General features: G+C 38.5%; 1 protein-coding gene across 14 annotated transcripts in view; it reads right to left on the reverse strand.

Annotated features, from left to right (window-relative positions):
• Positions 1 to 18,306, reverse strand: part of RUNX1T1 (RUNX1 partner transcriptional co-repressor 1) — a 154,809-nt gene that overhangs the window by 108,915 nt on the left and 27,588 nt on the right. For 7 of the 14 annotated variants that reach the window (XM_070075838.2, XM_089335514.1, XM_070075840.2 and 4 more), the window contains one exon: positions 17,358 to 17,528. The exons of 4 other annotated variants lie outside the window; for them this stretch is intronic. In XM_070075838.2, coding sequence (XP_069931939.1) covers positions 17,358 to 17,445 — 88 coding nt within the window. In that variant the 5' untranslated portion in view covers positions 17,446 to 17,528. Of the gene's footprint in view, positions 1 to 3,987; positions 4,141 to 4,177; positions 7,305 to 7,511; positions 7,677 to 17,357; positions 17,529 to 18,306 lie in introns of those variants that run through there. 3 more of the 14 variants (XM_089335518.1, XM_070075842.2, XM_070075844.2) reach the window with 3 other exon arrangements.

The raw sequence follows: 18,306 nt of genomic DNA on the forward strand, positions 1-18,306 counted from the left end.
ATTTGAAATTTAGAAGCAGCATGGCAGAGAGAGGAAGATCTTCTTACTTTCTTAATCTCCATGAGCCTCAGTTTCAACATCTGTAAACTCATGGTGCTTGCACAAGGGATTTGTTACTCTGCTGACTCAGAAGACTGCTCAGAATATTATAGTTACAGCATCCTTGCGAAGCAGCAGATGATGGCTCAAGAACTTGAGTTCCTGCCACCCACCTGGGAGACCAGGATAGAGTTCTTGGCTCCTGGCTTCACTGACCCAGCCCTGGCTGTTGTAGCCATGTGGGAAGTGAAGAAGCAGAGGTAGGTGCATGCTCTTTCTAGCTCTCTCTCCCTTTCTGTGTGTGTGTGGCTGTCTGTCTCTTCTATCATTTTGCCTTTCAAATAATAAACAAATCTTTAATTTAGAAAAAAACATAATTATAGCATCTTTGCAAGCATTAATTATCAGTGTTGAGATGACGTGGCCAGTAAACATTTCTAGGCTATATAATGTCCACTAACTGTTTACTCTAAAAAACAAAAATATATATTAGTTGTCTTACAAAATATTAAGGAATTTTAAGCATGATCCCCCTCAAAAAAAAAAAAAAGGTTAAGCATATATTTTTCAACAGAGCATGAACTGTGCAGGAAGATGCCCTGTAAAAGTTTCCAAGTATTACATGGAATATATAGAAATAAATGGCAAAGAACTTGAAATATTAACAGAAAAGAATTTTAAAAGAAAAAGGGAGAGAGTACAAGGGTTTGAAAGGCAGTTGGGACTTCTATATTTCTGCCACAAAGAAGTAAATGAGTGCACAATCTATATTTATAATTGGATATTTACAGCTTATATCTTTTTTTTAATAGCTGGCATGAGGCTCATTTAATACAATGAATAGTTAGCCTAACACAATGGCAAACCAACTTGCAAGGTAAAATGGAGTGTTAGTGAATGGAATGTTATATTTTCATTCTTGCATAATAGCATTTAGATGCATCTATTAAAATATATACATATAACCAGGTGCATTATCCAAATGTTCAGTTACTAGGGACACTAACAGTTGTCTGTCCATGGCAATTTCATTTCTGTTTTTTACACAAATCATCGTTTGCAAGCATTGATGTTAAAAACAGAAAAACAGTCTAGTACACAGTGGCTATAAATGCCAAATCAATTTTCAGCAGATAATAAAGTCCATGTTTTACAATCAGCAATGCACTGTTTTACTACCCAAAAATGTAAGCTAATAATATATAGCTCTACTAAATGGAAAATGCAGATATGCTGTTAAAAAATGGGCTGGCTGTGAGAGGATGGATCATTTCTGTAGGGACCTTCCTAAAGCTATGTGTAAGTGTTTTGAAAATATCACATGATGTGGCCATGTGTTAAAAATTACAGCCAGTTAAGTTCTCTGCTAAGAAAAATATGTGGGCAATTTATGAAATGCACTCCAGGATGGAGATGTCTTAAGTAAAACCAGATTTTGAAAACAAACTTTTTTTTTTCTTTTGGAAACTTGAACTTAAAAAAAAAAGTTCCATGCACATCTGGAGAGCAGGACCATTGAGAAAGGGTGGTCTGACCTAATACTACCATCTTCTGAAAGAACAGCACTATTTCTGGGCTACAGGGACTGTGCTCACTTATTGTCCTTTTAAGGAAGCAGTCCTGAAAGCATTTTGTAGGTCAACATATGTCCTTTGCTAATATTATATAAAGATTGATAAAAATATAAATGTTTCAGAAAGCTTGGAGTCACCTCCTTCTGAAACAATATAACATACAAGGTCTCTGAGCTTTCTCATTAAAAAAAAAATTCCTTCTTTTAAACACAAGGATCTAGTTGTTACAAAAGTGACAGGCAGTGAAATGATATTTCCTTAGAGTGAGTCAAATAATTTTAAAATAGTTTAGCCTATTTTTTAAAGCACACGTGACCTCCTTTGACTTTTCATAGTTCATTTTGTAACAGTATGCTATCAACAGCCAAAAAAGTGTGATACTTTTAACCAAAATAATTGTAGAAACCCTACACTAAGACTTTTTTTATCTACCCAGCCCCAAAGATTGGTACTGAACTTATCTGCATAAGTTCAGTTTGTGTACAATTTTTTTCATGGACTTCATATTTTATGAAAAAGGTCTTAGATTGGAATTGTTGCATCAAGCCTGACACACCCAGGACTCAGTTCTGACACTTAACCACCCAAAAAAATGTTGATACATAAATAAGGAGTCACACTTTAAAAAAGTGATGACACTAGATTATACATAACACATCCTTTCATCTGTACATCCCTAATGTATTATTTAAAAAATAAAACCTGTCTCAGATGGCAAAAATTGTCCATCACTATAAAGATATACATACAGACTAAAATATGTTAGAAACATATTAAGAGGTAGCCCATCCAATAGTAGAATTTAAAAAGTGCAGATGGGTGTCAAAAATAGCCAAGTGTCAGTTCTGCTCAAGTATCACCATTCTGGCACATGCTTGGAGTCCCAGCTGTTGATATATTCTCTGTGTCCAAGTACAAGGTTTTCTAACACAGTTGGAGGGGGAGAAAGAGACAGAGAGGGAAACTGCCTGCATTTCAGACTCCTGCTAAGAACCAGTCACATATTAATGATCTAACAGTAATACACACTTATCAATTACTCTAAAGCCTTAAATATGGCTCAAGGCAGTTCAAGTAAGTATTCCTTGAAACTAAACTAACTTGAAAATCATATCACTACTTAGGATCTTAACTAATCTCTTTCACCTATCTTCATTCACAAATGGTTTTGATCTATCATGGCATTGTTTTACTCAGATGACCTACAAACTCTTTGCATCCTGGTAAATCAGATCCTTTAACACAGAGGGGTTATTAAAAGCATAAAAACAAAGAACATTTGAATGACAACAACAACAAAAGAGTCATATGAAACTGTACTACAATATTCTGATGAAATAAAAACACAGGCACTTTTCACACTGATTCTGTACTCAATATCCAACATATATTACATCTTTAGCTGCAGGGTGCATATAAATCAAGATGAGAGCTGAAAGAGTTAAAAGGACCTTTCAAAGACCTCAGTCACTGTCTTTTTGTAAATTGATTTTCCTCATATATTGCTAGCCTTCTGAACTAATGAAAAAGCACAGCCCTGCACACATTATCAATAACGATGAGGACGGACGGCAAGACACATCCGAACGGGAAATACATTCTTCAAACAACTGGCAATACCTACACACAACTGTGGTTGCAGGAAACAGGCAGATAATGTTTCAAAACACCATCTGGGAGGTGTACAAACTCTATGACCCAGCACAGCCTCTTCTGCCTGTCCTACCCAATTCATGTGCACAGATCAGCCAGCTGGAGGATATCTATCTGCCCTGTCTTTTTTATCTGAAGATGGGCTGCTGCAAATTAGGCACAGAGCAATTGAGACAGTTCTTGAGAAACAACCCTTCCCCGGGTCAGGCTCTGCCATAACCAGAGCTTCCATTGGCAACAGTCACAGAAACACTCTGGGTTCCAAAGATAACATTTTTTTCAGGGAAAAAGAACATATACTAAATTTCCAGGACCACAACAGCTTCACTAATTCAGGAGACTTTTTTTTTTAATTAACCGATTTCAATGATTTGCTTGATGACATCTAAGGACAGCAATTTAGGGCAAGACTGAACATTCCTTGTAGTTCCAAAGCTGCCTTCACTTTCTCTGATATAAACAGCTTTCTCAAGAGACCTTTTCCCAGGATTCCGCCATCATCTGAGAACTCTCCCCACACATGAAAATTTCCAGGATGCGAGGGACAGAGGACAGCCACGAAACCCAGAACAGAAACAATACTTCTCACTTGAGCTAAAATCCGTCCAAGCAGATCGCTCCAGCAAAGATCCGTAGCTGTTCTTCTCCCTCAGCCTTTAAAACACACGTCCCAAATTCTGAAAGCAAAGGCTCCACACCCTGTACCCCCCGGTGCCCAGACCTTGAGGGTCTTCTTTATGTCACTTCTCAGGCACAACTCTGTCGCCCCCAGCCTCTTCCTGCTCACATCAGATACACCACACCGTGGGGCAGAAGGCATTTGCCTTGCATAATAAAAAGTAAGCTTTCCTCACTGTTGAAAAAAAAAAAAAAAACACACCAGAGAGACCGCCGGAGCAGGGCTAACTCACCAGGCATCCTTGACTGCTGCGCACCACAAGGAAAGTGGCTCTCTCTCCTAAAAGCAAGCGCGATCCGGGCTCATGCCTTCTGTTCTGGAATGAGCGGCAGTGGCGGCAGCAGTGGCAAGGAGGGCCGTCAGAGGGGCTGGGGCGGCATAGCCCGAGGCAGGGTGCTGGGCGCGTGCGCCTGCCAGGCAGAGACAGATGGAGAGCTGACACTCCGGATTGCACTTGGAGCAGAAATGTAGAGGATGACAGGAGCACATGTGGCCTTGAACCCAGCCCTGTCTCTTCAGGCAGAACAATGACAGGGATGTGTGCACAAAGTATCACAACCCCTGCCTCCCTGAACCCACTCTACCTCTCTCTCAGCAAGTTCCAGAGCACCAAAAAGCAGAAAGTGAAATGCAGAATGATAAACTAAATGCTGAATAATTCATTCACCCCCACCCTCATCCCGTTAAAAGTTAACCCTTATTTTGCCAAAGATGGAAACCTGGCCTCCTACCACTCTCCACAATGAAAAGCTTCCTCTCTTCTTCTCATTAACAGTCTTATTAACTGGGGCCAATATGGTGAAAACAGACACACGCACAGACATCAAAGCTTGTTTATCGAACTGCAAATCCCCAACAGTCTGAAAACATCTTTATCAGACTTTATATACGGTGCCAGCGTAGCATCCCAAACAAAGTATCAGAATCACTCCTTTTGTCAGCTTCTCCACAGCATGTGTAAAAGAGAACACTTTTTAGAAGCAGAAGCCTGAGACCACTTTTATTTTACTAGAGTGCTTTTAACCCCCTGGGATCCCTGCGTTGATATGCTCCAAACATTTTCAGCTTACTCTCTTCTACCTTGCATGGAGATCCATGGGAGATAAAAACAAAATCTTCATTGTAAAGCCTTTTCAAAAGCTGAACAATCCAGTCCTCCTGATTTCTGATTTTTTTGCACACCCTTAAATGTTTATCCTTCCCATGAATAACACATACCCAGCCAGGTTCAATGGACCCTTCCCTATTAAGCTTTAATGGACACCATGATATATAAAACTACGGCCTTTGTTATAGTGCTTTATCTAAAGCTGGCTATTTTCTTCTCAGCAGTCCCTCTTTAGTCCTTTGTAAAACATCCTTGCCTCATAGGAGAAACACGCCTGCCTGCCTTGCATGCCTTTTCTAAACACACAAAAATGCCAGGCAGAAGGAAAATACTGCTCGCTTCTAAAACTCTTCCTCAATTTAACACTTGCACATCTTTCCTGGGTCTGTATTCATTTGTTTGTTTTAACAACAGAGCACATGATTAGATAGACCCCTCCAGCTCTACCTTTCCAAGGTCTGTTCAATCCACTCTAGACACAGAAAGGATTCTACTCAGGAGCCTCTGGCCAGCCTGCAAGCTCAATGGATATGATGGACAGGTGCATCCGCTTTAACTCTTGCTGTTCCTTCACAGTCACCAACATTTCCCTTGCTTATTCTACACTTTCCATGTCAGATTGACTTTGTTGCCCCTGCTTGCTGCCTACTAGAAATTCTAGAACCCCATCTGAAAACAGAGGGAATAACTGTGACTTGTACCTGCTCTTACTACACCTCTCCCCAAGCATGCACACAACCTCTTTCAAGACGTGCACACACCCATGTACACACACACTGCACACAAACTATAAATATATTGTCTCTGATAAGCAATGCCAATCAAGAAGTTCTACAGTTCCTAACTACTTTTAGAAGCGCCATTTCATCCAGTGAAACCCTCAAAAATCCATCATTGTCAGAGACAACTTGTAAAAAGACTACAATTCATAATGATTACTCTGCTCTGTCACTAATAGTATACTGCACCCTATTTATGAGGCCAATCTTTTTGTTCATCTTAGTTAGATGTCACTTGTAATGAGGTTCTGTGTAATGGATTTCAGTACAGTTAAGCACCAACCTCAAACATTCTTATGACAGAAAGCTTTATAGCAGGTGTGAGTGTGATAATCAATTAAGTCCTGCTATAAGGGCCTTTATGGAATCCAGCATCCTAAATCTTTAGACTTTCATTTTTTAAAGAGAGCATTTTTTAAAAAGCCACTCAAAGCGGCATGCCACTTCTTTTTTAAATACTATACCTATGTTAGAAAGCAAGCATTTTCACAGTGGGAAACCCAACCTTTCGTCAGTATGTACGGTGAATCACTTCTAAAGTAGAAAATCATACGACAAAAATGCAATACACTTTAAGAAAACTGGATGATACCCGGTTTTAAAACTGGGTCTTAATATCGGTACACTGCAAGTCCCTAAACCACAGCTCAGAAAATTGAACTTCCATATGCTGTGTGATTATGTATCTTTTCTATGTGTAAAAAGGCTTTTTAAGCTGTTATCTGACTACAGTAATTGCCACTTTAAATTGATCCACGTCAACAAAACCTGGATCCCTGGAGATTCTCACCTAGAAGTCTGATTGCCGCAAGAGCCTAACTAAATGTGTGTGCATCTGAGACTAGTTCAGCGTTTTCTCAAGGAACCAATCCCTCCTCTTATTCTCTAACCCATGGAGGCAAGCAAAGCAGCAACCCCTTTGGCATTGCTCCCTAAACAAGGAAACCTGCATACGTATTTCTATACAGCTACTTTGACAGAAATAACTTTCCCTTTAATAAAATAAAAAAAGGAAAAGTATAAGGAGCCAAGATCCCTACCATCTGAACTGTATAATAAAAACAGATAATCAACAGCATGGTGAACACATTTATGTAGGTGAGGCAAAATAAGGAACAGATATTGAAAGTTTTCTTCAGTACAAAGCACTGTCCTGTACCACTGCTCAGAAATATTTTATGAAACTAAACTATATCCAAAACAATAACAAAGGATGCATTACTGACCAATAAAGGACTTCCTCAGGAGAGTCAAGTCACGGAATGCAGGTCATTTAATTAAGAACACAGACTATTTTTAGGGCAACTTTTAAGAGACAGTTATCTAAATCATCACTTTCCAAATCAGTACACTTGCTCACTAACAAAATGCTAGGCTACTAAAAACATAAGTACATCAGTTGGCTTTTGATGCTAACTTCAGATCCATCATTAGAAAGGCATTCATTATGTATTACACAAAGGGATCTTCAAAAAGTTCATGGAAATGCACATTATTAAAAAAAAAAAAAGCATGGATTTCAAAAAAAAATTGCTTGCACCAAAGTGAATTTGTCTCTTAATTCCACTTTCTACAAACTTTTTCAACTGTCCTCATATTACTCCAAGGTAGTTTGTGCTTTTTCCCCACATAGAACAGTCCTTACATACAAAGTTCTCCTGTGTCCACACCTGACTTACCAACAGGGTCGCCCGGTCTAGGGACATCCTCTGTAGGTAACTGAAAGCTCTCCACACTAAAGGGAGATTTTGAGGTAAAGCTTTTCCACAGGTCTTCTCAACTTTCCTCTTGGCTTCTAGCAGACTGTTGTGATACATTGTGACTGCACACAGTGGGTATTAAGTGAGTTAATTCAAAGGAGCTGAAACCTCATTGATCCTAATTGAAAGCAATATACCCAACCCAATACTTTTCTACCCCATCTGCTCTGGCCTGCCACCAGCCATTCAATACAAGAGAATTAATAGTTTCAGATATTTTGACCGACCCTATGAAGGCACTCATTTAAGCAGGGCTGCATTAACAAAGTGAAAAACAATGGCAAAATGGGTTCAAATGGAGCATTTTACTCCTAGTTGGCTTTAACAAAGCTGAGTCAGGCTTATTCTGACTTTTTGTGTGCAAGACTTGATAAACTGAATGAGAAGGCACTCAATGATCAGCCAACGAGCATTGATGAATGGTCATTAAGACCCCCTGCTCTTAGGGGAGACCCTTCCACAAAGTGGCATACCAGCTTGAAAGGGCGGACTCACTAATGTCCAGATTTCTCCGCTTGCTTGTCCCACTTTCAATTTCAGACCACTGGCCACCAAATGAGGCTGACATATTGGAAAATAATGTTTTATGGGCGAGTGGTAAAAAATAAAATGGAGGCATTAGCTCTGCTTTCAAATTCAAATCTGCTAGTTTTGTCAGACCCCAAAGGTTTTGATTTTCCACCCAGCTGGAAGCTATTAGTGTTTTCTAAAGGCATCCCACTGACAGGGCAAACCTACCTAATGTGTGAGCTGTTGGGCTCAGGGAGATGGACCTCTCTTTTGGATGATTTCCTAACTTCTCATCACTTTGACAGTCAATTAAATAGATACAACACCTAATAAAAATGTACATTAATTTGTTTCTGCCACTGAAAGACATCTGAAACTGTATTAAATAAAGGCCATAATGGATTGTCTCCTGACAAAGATAAATCCAATTATACTTTGTCTGCAAGAAAAACAAATGGTTTATGTTTTAGTTAGGCTGCAACGTAAGATACAGCCAACCACAAAGAAATGAATGAGATACAAAGTTAAATTAAGTTTAAAAAAGTTCATTGACGTATTCCATCAAGGCAAGAGGCTATTTGTCGTTTTAACTCCTCTACACAAATGTCTGCTGTAAAGAGGGCCTTTCAAACTCTTTCCCTCAAATATTTCCTTTGGGGAAAAGGATTCGTGAGTGCATTTGCCCCTCTTCAACTCTCAGCTGATCCACAGAAGTGCTCACAAGAACTTGCTTAAATGACAAAAGAACAAGACATGATTGCCATCTTAAGAATTTGAAAGGTGTATAAACATCCTGGGGTCATAGGGTTATTTAGGGCTGTCCATGAAGGCCTAGTGCAGGCAATAAGAGGGAATCAAGAAGTAAAAGAAAACCTGTCTTTTAATAGGTGATTATGCAGAGACATTACAGAGGCAGGGAAGCTTCACTGCTTGGATCACTTCCCACTAGAAGGACAAAGCACCACACAACACAGTGGCCCCTGGAGAGCCTGCTGCATGGTCTGTTGAGAAACCCTAATCTACCAGGGCAAGTGGCAGGCTGAGGCTAGAAGTCACAACCCCTGCCCTTCACCTATGACTTATGTCAAACTCATGGATCCGGGTCTCTTGGATTTTTCTATCCCCATCAGTTAAAGTGAGTTAATTCTGGGCCTTAATACTATCATTTGAAGATTCTCATCTTAAAAAAAAAAATTAAATAATAATGACTTCATTAGCTGACAAGCCAAACAGTCTCTGCATTTTTCTTCCATCTTCAATGTCTTCAAAAAGGTCATCGAACACATATATTAGGAAAAACTAAGCATGAATTTCAAAATTTCTGTATCAGATAGACTTGTCCTTGAATTCCATTTTCCATGAACTTTAAGAATAACTTCATATCATTCCTACAGTATTTTGTTAGAAATAAACAAAATCTATGTTTGTGATTATTATGAATTGTTTCTGACCGTGCCAATACCTTTAAAATACCATAGAATGTTGTTATTTTCCAATAACAACTTTTATTTTCAATAACTAGAATTAAAAATAACATGAAATGCTAGAACAGCTTCAACACATTGACTGGATGCTATGTAATTGAAATGCAAACTTCAAACTCATGAATGGAGTGAAATGTAGATTCCTTCATAGGCACTAACAAGGGGTTAAATTATTTTAGAGTTTGTAAAGCCAAACACTTCCTTATTAATCCACAAGGCTGAACACAGGCTACATTAACTCTTGTCTTTTCAAATAAAAGCATTTTCACATAAAACAATCTTAACAAGTATACATTAACAGGAAAACCTAGTTTCCTCATATTTGCATAACCACAAAAATCGTTCCAATAAAACAGGACAAACCCTAACTACCCCACCTGTATTCATTTGACAAGGACTGTAACAGTATATGGAAAAACCTTTGTTTCAATGTCACCACCTCCCCATCTTGACTAATGGCGAGTTAGTTTTGTTAAAACGCAAGGGTGATGGCGTATGCTCCAATGAACTTTCCCTCCTCTCAGCACCAGAGACAAAAACCTGCAGCTCTGCTCTGTGCAGGCAGCCATCTGGACAGCTTTCCCTCAAAGCCCAGCCCACACCACACTGCAGGCAAAATCAGAGGGCTTGAGAGCTCTGTGGGGCTATTCATGACATACCAATTTCACATTTTCTGCTTGTACGCTTGCAACAATAAATGCTAATGAGGACTATGAATGACAATTTTAAAGACAATAAAAAGGTCTCCAAATCCCTTGCATATGGAGACACTGTTTTCAAAACTTCACCTTCTGTTACAGAGCTGTTAAAGTCTAAAGAAGAAAAAAAAGAATAACCCAAGGAAAACAATAAGATGATCAAAGCACAACTGAACCCTTAAGATTTCCACAGAAAGCAATCTGCGTAAGCCCAGCCAACAACAGATCTCCCCCTCTCTGAGCAGTCCCACAAATGTTCTGCAGCCTATGTCTTCTGTAGACATGCAGCGGCTTTTGCCACACACTATTTTGGGGGGAAGGCTGCGAATTCATGGGGCAGTATTTGTCCAGCAATAATTACAATCATCACCATCATCATGCTTTGGTGTAATTTAACCTTCCACATCTTTAAATAAAATCAAATGCAAACTGGCCCTCTTCTGAAAATATCTATCTTTAACAATACTGCAACAGTTCTGAGTGGTGAGACTGTACATGATTGTTTTCCTCTATTTTCTGTTTTCCAAATCTGTTAAAAGTGAGTTTGTCTTACATTATTAACCAGAATTAACAGCAAACATTAATTTAAGAACACAGAAAAAAAACTGAAGATAAAAACATATAAATGTTGTGACCTAGATAAGAATAAAATTATACAAAGCAACGCAAATAAAACAAAAGAGTCATCTTCCTATACTTTAGAAAAATTGTCCACAGGGTGTTCTTTTCATTAACATGGATTAAAACAATTTCAACAAAATCCACCAGGTGGAGCAAATACACAGCAATAAAAAAGTCCCAGACTTCTTTCCATCATTTTCTTTTTCATAGGACATTTTCCTGTAATAAACTCCCCACTTCTATGTCTCCACATTGCAAATTATCAAATTCTATGCACACATAGCAATTCTCCACATTTATAAACAAACTCAACTCAAACTTATTCAACAATGACTTTTGGCTATGATGAATTCTATTGCAAATTTTCATTACAAAACACTTTATTTGGTCAAATAATTCCCAACACAGTATATTTGCTTTTATGCCAATGCAAATTCTTTAATTTATATTTTACAACAGCTTTTTAAGATTGCATCATTCAAGCCCCTCCCCATACAAGAGCAAGCAGAAGAGAACTCAATGTTAATATTCTAAAATATAATTAAGCTTGGTTAAAACCTGTCTCAGCTCAAGTCTCTTACTTTGCATGGAAATGCCAATTCTCACTTTGACTTCTTATTAAAATTACTTTTAATTGTGCATACCAAAATCTTATGTTTTAGAATACTGTGCCATTTTTAACTATTAGGTCAGAATGTGTTTTTGTTTGTTCACATTATTAAGCTAAATGGCTCATGGAAAACAGAATTGAAGGATAAGCTTATTCAGGTACAAAAAAATATTTGAAACCCATACATAGTTTTTTCAAGACACACATTTTCAGTGATTTTTTTTTGAAGATCCTTCCTATAATTTTTCCCCTTCCCTTTTCTGAAGTAACTCATCTCTCTCTCTCATTCTCTTCTCTCATAGTTCTATTTTTCTTTTTTTTTCTTGCTATTTCACTCCACACTTACTGAACAGACTCAGCACAAGGAGCCAACCTCACTTTCTTGTTCACATTTTGTTCTTCAATTCCTCATGCCACCTGCAAGCCACACTCTCTCCATTCACTTTTCAAAGTCCTCCCAAGTTTTTCTCAAATTATATACTCTCAGCTTCCAAAGCTTAAGGCTACAAATCCTTCAAATGCTACAAACACTACCTTTATTTTAGAAAGCTCCAGTTGGATGAAACTACCAAAAAGTTGGAACTTGGAAGGAGGACAGTGAAAGTCTCAGGGGAAGAGAACACAAGTTAGGAATGTTGACTGTGACTTAAAATATGTTTACATGTTTTCCTTTTTCACATGTATACTGATGTTGAAAAGAGAAATATTCTGAAGGAAATGCAGCAGGCTGATACAGAAATAAACACACACATGCCTGAGGATACGCATAACACTTATGGCAGAGCTACTGATGCTTGTGCATAATAGATCGTAAAGATGCCAGCTCCATCACCAGGCACACAGCTAATCCAATTATTTCAATGATTATATACTTTTCACTGGAGTGGTATACAAATACATAAAACATTGACTGTGCTTCCAATATGAAAAAGAAACTTTCAGAATAATGCCTACCAAACTCTTTCCTGCAAAGTTTGACCCTTTCATTCTTTGCAAAGAACAGAATCAATTCCCCAGAGTTGTATTTGTGCACCAGGCAAAGCTACATACTGCTCTCTTCACATTCCTGTAACTTCCTACTAACACTAATGGGAGCCACATATGTGTATCTAAAGGGTAAATGCCCTTCAGTCTGCATGACAGAATCCTAGTGAAGTAGTTGGAAAAACCAAATCATTGCACATGTAGTCACACTTTCTCCTCCCTTTGCAGGAAACACCACCAGCAGCACCTTGGCTCCCCCATCCAGCGAGGACATTTCATCAGTGTGGATGAAGAACGCGCTGACTTCTTCTTGGTAAGATGACATGTTGTAATATTTAGGGGCTCTCCCCAAATGGCTCCATATCCAAGCACTTCTCAGAATACTGATCCTATGCTATCCTTTAAGTTGGCCACACACTGGTGTCAAATATTTCTCACCACTCACAGTTCCATCAAAGGATGTGGCCCTTCCCAAAGCAAATGTCAAAGACCACATTCAAATTCCAAGGAAAGGACAAAAAAAATATCTTAACCTTTAAAAGTTCCATGACCTTTCTTTAAAAATGGACCATCCTATTTTCCTGGGCAGATCAAGATTCCAAAACTGCCTCATAAAAACAATCTCTGAAAGCCAAGTTTCATGCTGAACTACCAGTGGATCTGCTGCAAAAGCAGCAACACGCATAGGATCCTATATAACAGGAACTGAGAGAATAAGAACCAGGTAGCTAAGGGACCTGCTACTATTCAAAGAGATGGTTTTGCAGCAAGGCCAGAAGTGTAAAACAAAAGACCCAAATTTCAAAACCTATTTTAAAAATCTCAAGCCTATCTGTGAATGCAGTCCAGAAGGAGAGAGCAGGGGACACAGCACTGGCAGGAACCTTAGATTCCTGACCAAACCCTCTTCCACACAATGCCTCCTGCAAGAAAGGAACCCAGCCTGACGCTGGCGGACAGACAGGCTGGCCTCTCAGGATGTCAGAGCGCCAGGCGGCTGCGAGAGATACTGGGTTTTCACACACTCCCAGTCTGACTGTTTTGCTCTTCAGGTAATTAAACAAGGAAGCAGGGCTGCTGGGTATGAGCCTGACCCCGAAGCCACGGCTCCACAGTTCTGCATATCAACTTCCGCAAGAACTGCCCGGAGCATCAACATAACATTCTCCTCTCACTCTCTCTCGTTTCCTTCTCCACCTCTTCCTAAAGCTGACCCAGATACAAATCCTGCCTACAAAAACAGCCAGAGAAAGGTCTGGATTTGTTTGTAATAAAAAGCTCTGTGCTATTTCTGTTCACTACCCTCTCAAGCTTAAAAAGCCCCGAACTACCCTAATACAGGGACTTTGTCAACATTCACATAAAACAAATCTATGTAAAACACTGGAGTGTCTGAATCAAGAGTTTGGTCAAACCCAAAACTACCCAAATAATGATACTTGTGTGATGTGCGCTTGAATAAATTGTGAATCTTCAAATTCGAAAATATTCCCCCAAGAAATAATGATTTTGAATATCCAGGTCACAAATTAAACATTCAGTAGTTTGTGTAATTAATATTGTTAAGCACTGAAAAATGCCCATTAAATATAAGCAAATACCACCTATGATCTGGTTAATTATGTTTCATCAAAAACCTTAAAACTCTAAAATATTGCTTGTGTACAAACATAGTTACAATGAAAAGTCAGGGGTAGCAAAAATAAGCCTTAAAAGATAAAAAAAAAAAGGAGTACATTTATGTGTGTGCACATATTAAGCAACAATTACAATCATATAAATAATATATTCTTCCTTTATTTCAAAAAATCCATAAAATAAAATATTGGCCGAAAGAGACAGAGACCAAAAGAGAGAAGAATACAAAGCATGCCTGCTTGTCTGTGTTCAACACAAAGAACATTAAATGAAAACAACTGGCATGCTGCCAAATTCCTATAGAGGCAAAGAGATTCAAATAAATTGATTTCACGCATCACACTGACCTGGGATCAGTGTGCAGTGCTACAATAAGCTCAAAGCTCCATGTGGGGTAAAGCCCATTAATGCTATCAGACCCCTTGAACATGACCAAGAAAAACTAAACACAGACTCTCTAAAAACAGCAATTTCACTTACAAAAATAACTTTCCTCATTTCCTAATAGACATCAATATTTGAAGGTATACAGCATCACTGATTAACACTTTAAAAATTATCCTTAAAAAATGACGTTTGAAACTCATATAAAAATTGATACTGCTTTAAAATCCATTCCATGACATGCATGAACATAAACACACCACTCTGCAATCAAAGTGTCCTGTCACTCTTTCCACCCATGCTACTTCCTCTTGCATCTTTCAGAATGCCAGTGGATTTTTTTATGCCATTTATTGGACCCTTTGGAATTTTCCTTAATGGCTTATAAGAGCAAGCTTCTTACTACCCCAAATCCTTCCAGTCCTCACCATGACATGCATCACAGGAGAATGTCTCCAAATGGCATTCTGGAGGGTGGAGCACTATGTGTGTTTTGAGTATGCTTTAAAACAATGGGGGGAAATGTCCCAGCGTTTGTCTTTGCCTGCTTCCAACTGAGCTGGTGGCATGACTCCTGGGTATCATTTCTCCTCCTCGACCCTCATCATTCCCAACCCCAGGAAAGCCACCTTGCTAATACAGGTAGACTTTTCTCTAGGCAACTCCTCCTACCTCAACCAACCACACAGGCTGTACTCTCTGGCACCACCTCTGGCTGTTCTTACTCACAGCACCCACTGTTCGGCTCCCAGGAGTTCTTGGCCTTTTCTGTTTCCAAATTGCAACTCCAGGAATCAAATGGATTCCAGGTGTTTGCAAATCTAAAGTATGTGATTCGTGTCCTTCCCTACTTTTGGTCAACTTCAATCTGAACCTCATATTCCTAAATACCCATTACAACGATGAGGAAAAATCTGGAGTAAAATTTTTTAATGCCACATAAAAAAGAAAATGATAAAATTGGTCAACAAATATATGTATGTATATGCACATCATTTTTTAACTGTGTACACACACACATGCACACTTATATAAAGGAAAGAGAGAGAAGGAGAGAAAGAAACTCAGCCTGTTGTTTCTGAGATATTCAACTTTTGCATGTTATAACAAACAACTCTTGGAGCTGTATTAAGATGTGTGTCTTTGTCATGCATTTTTGCTTTCCACATGGATCTTCCATGTGGCAATGGTTCACTCTCAGCAAGCCACAGATCCACTGCACATGACCAGAATGGGATGGGGGTGGGTCATGGGGCTAATCGTACATACTTATAATACATGCACAAGTTTTAAAATCCAACATCCATTTTGATTTTTAATCTGCTTCTTCAGTCTTTTATCATATTAATTTGATATTCACAGAGATATAGACAGCAGAAAGCAAAGAGTTATATCCTGTTTTGAAACAGGTGCTTTCTTCTGATGGAAGATGAGAAAATAATTCTAAAGCAGGGGTGGTGGTTGGTATTATTATTAGTTTGCATTCATTAAGATATGAACACCTTTCTTTTTCTTTATGTAAGATTTCATAAATCTAATCAACCAAGATTTGAGTTCTTAAAAAGCTTTTGTTGTTGTTGGCAACAGCACCTAGGAAAACAGAAACAGAGGTGGGAAAGTTCTCAACTAACTACCTGCTACAATTTGAGCCACCTGCCTTGTCTTTCCAATGAACACTTCCTGCTAGTTACAGAAGAAGGCCATAACACAAAGAAGGAAGGTGGAAAGGAAGGAAAACAAGACACAGCAACCAAATCACGACTAAGGATTCACCAAAGGAATATATAATTCTACAGAGAATTATTGCATTTTCTTCAGTCTTCTGAGGAACAAAAAAAGATAAAACCAAACCAAACCAAACAAAAACCACTTTCATTTGCCAACCTTGCTGGGAACTTTAAGAAAAAGCCAATGAGAATCTGTAGGAATTTCACGTAGAGTCTATAATAGGCATGCCAGGAGTGATGCTTGCAGAACAATAGCTAAAAGGGGTAAATATTTTGCTATCCCTACTTTTCAGCAGTCACAGATCTTCAAATCTCCACCTAATCACTAGAGTGCCAATGAGTATCACATATTCATGTTGACACAACTTTTCCTTAGCACACTTTATCCATACTCATTGGTGACTCAGCACAAGTCCATTATCTGCTAAACCTTAAACAATGCTAGCTACAGGGGGCAATAAAACTCTGAGAACTTCAACTTCAGGCTTCCCTGAATTTTTAAACGTTGTATACTTTTAAAAAGTCTCTTCCCAAATGGCAATTCATTTAGTTTACATGTTACCACTTCTTTTTAAATGCATCTCCAGATACCAGTTATGCTTAGGAAATGATATTCACCTAAAAATTTAAAAATTCAAATTCACTGAGAAGAAATAATAAATTGAAAAGCTCTTTTTTGCCTGTTTAGTCAACAAACTGCTTCAGAAAATACCATCTCTGCATTACAATAAACACAGAAACCATGGCATAACTTTTAATCTTTAACTCCAAGGATTGCTCAGCTTATCACAGATGTATTATGAAACATGGCAAGAAGCAGTGCAACAAGAACAGGGTGAAAAAAAATTAGTATTTGATCATTTGACATCCTCAGCCCAAAGCCATCAAACAGGGCTCCACCACCAGGTTCAGCCCCACCCAATCCCCACACTCAAAGATTTCAAAGACAAATGGTTAAAACATTCAATACACACTCTTGATCAACAGGCACTTGAACAAGGAAAGAAGAAACAATCCTTACAATCACAATTTATTGGTTACAAAAATAATAGATTGATTTTCTGGTATGGAAGCAAATTACAAAATCAAAATATTTGTCCGTTCCTTACCTTGACAATATTCAAAGTTTCCCTTTTTCCGGCAGTCACCTATTACTAAACTCAGTGCTCTCCAAGTGTTTCTTTTGACAGATATCATTCTCCACCAATCGCTCTGCTAATTTCCTCTCCTTTTCTGACTGGGACAGAGATTATGTTCACCAGCCCAGAGATCAATCTTTTCTATTGACAACAACAAAGGGAAAAAAAATGCATATATCACAACCAGTCTGAGGTATCATACCCATCTATTTACATGACAATACTAGACCAGCTTTGTTTCCTTTAAGAAACAGATACAAGCTCTTCTAAATTTTAGAAGCATCCAAAACAATCCCCATTTTCTCAGTTCCTATAATGAAGTACTTTAAAGGACTCTTAATTTTCCATTCATCTGACTAAGAGCTGGATACCTTCTAAACCTGAGAATTCTTCTTAAATAGATTTTAAAGTATATATATATACATATATATATATCAATACTTTGAAAGAATGTGCTAGATTTTACCTGTTATAATAAAAAAATTGAGTAATCCATTGGATATTATAGCTTCTTTAGAACAAACTTTAGACACTATGTTTTTATAAAATTTTACAGGCAAGTTAAATTCTGTTTCAAAACAAAGTGTTTCCATATACTGCATCATTGTGAAACTTCAATATTGCCATTAGAAGCTAAAATTTTTTTTTTTTTTTTTTTTTTTTTTTTTTTTTTTTTTTTTTTTTTGACAGGCAGAGTGGACAGTGAGAGAGAGAGACAGAGAGAGAAAGGTCTTCCTTTGCCGTTGGTTCACCCTCCAATGGCCGCCGCTGCAGCCGGCGCACCGCGCTGATCCTGGCAGGAGCCAGGAGCCAGGTGCTTTTCCTGGTCTCCCATGGGGTGCAGGGCCCAAGCACCTGGGCCATCCTCCACTGCACTCCCTGGCCATAGCAGAGAGCTGGCCTGGAAGAGGGGCAACCG

This window comes from Oryctolagus cuniculus, chromosome 6 (genome assembly GCF_051225735.1).
Source record: "Oryctolagus cuniculus isolate XC-2025 breed Fujian yellow rabbit chromosome 6, ASM5122573v1, whole genome shotgun sequence".
NCBI lineage: Eukaryota > Metazoa > Chordata > Mammalia > Lagomorpha > Leporidae > Oryctolagus > Oryctolagus cuniculus.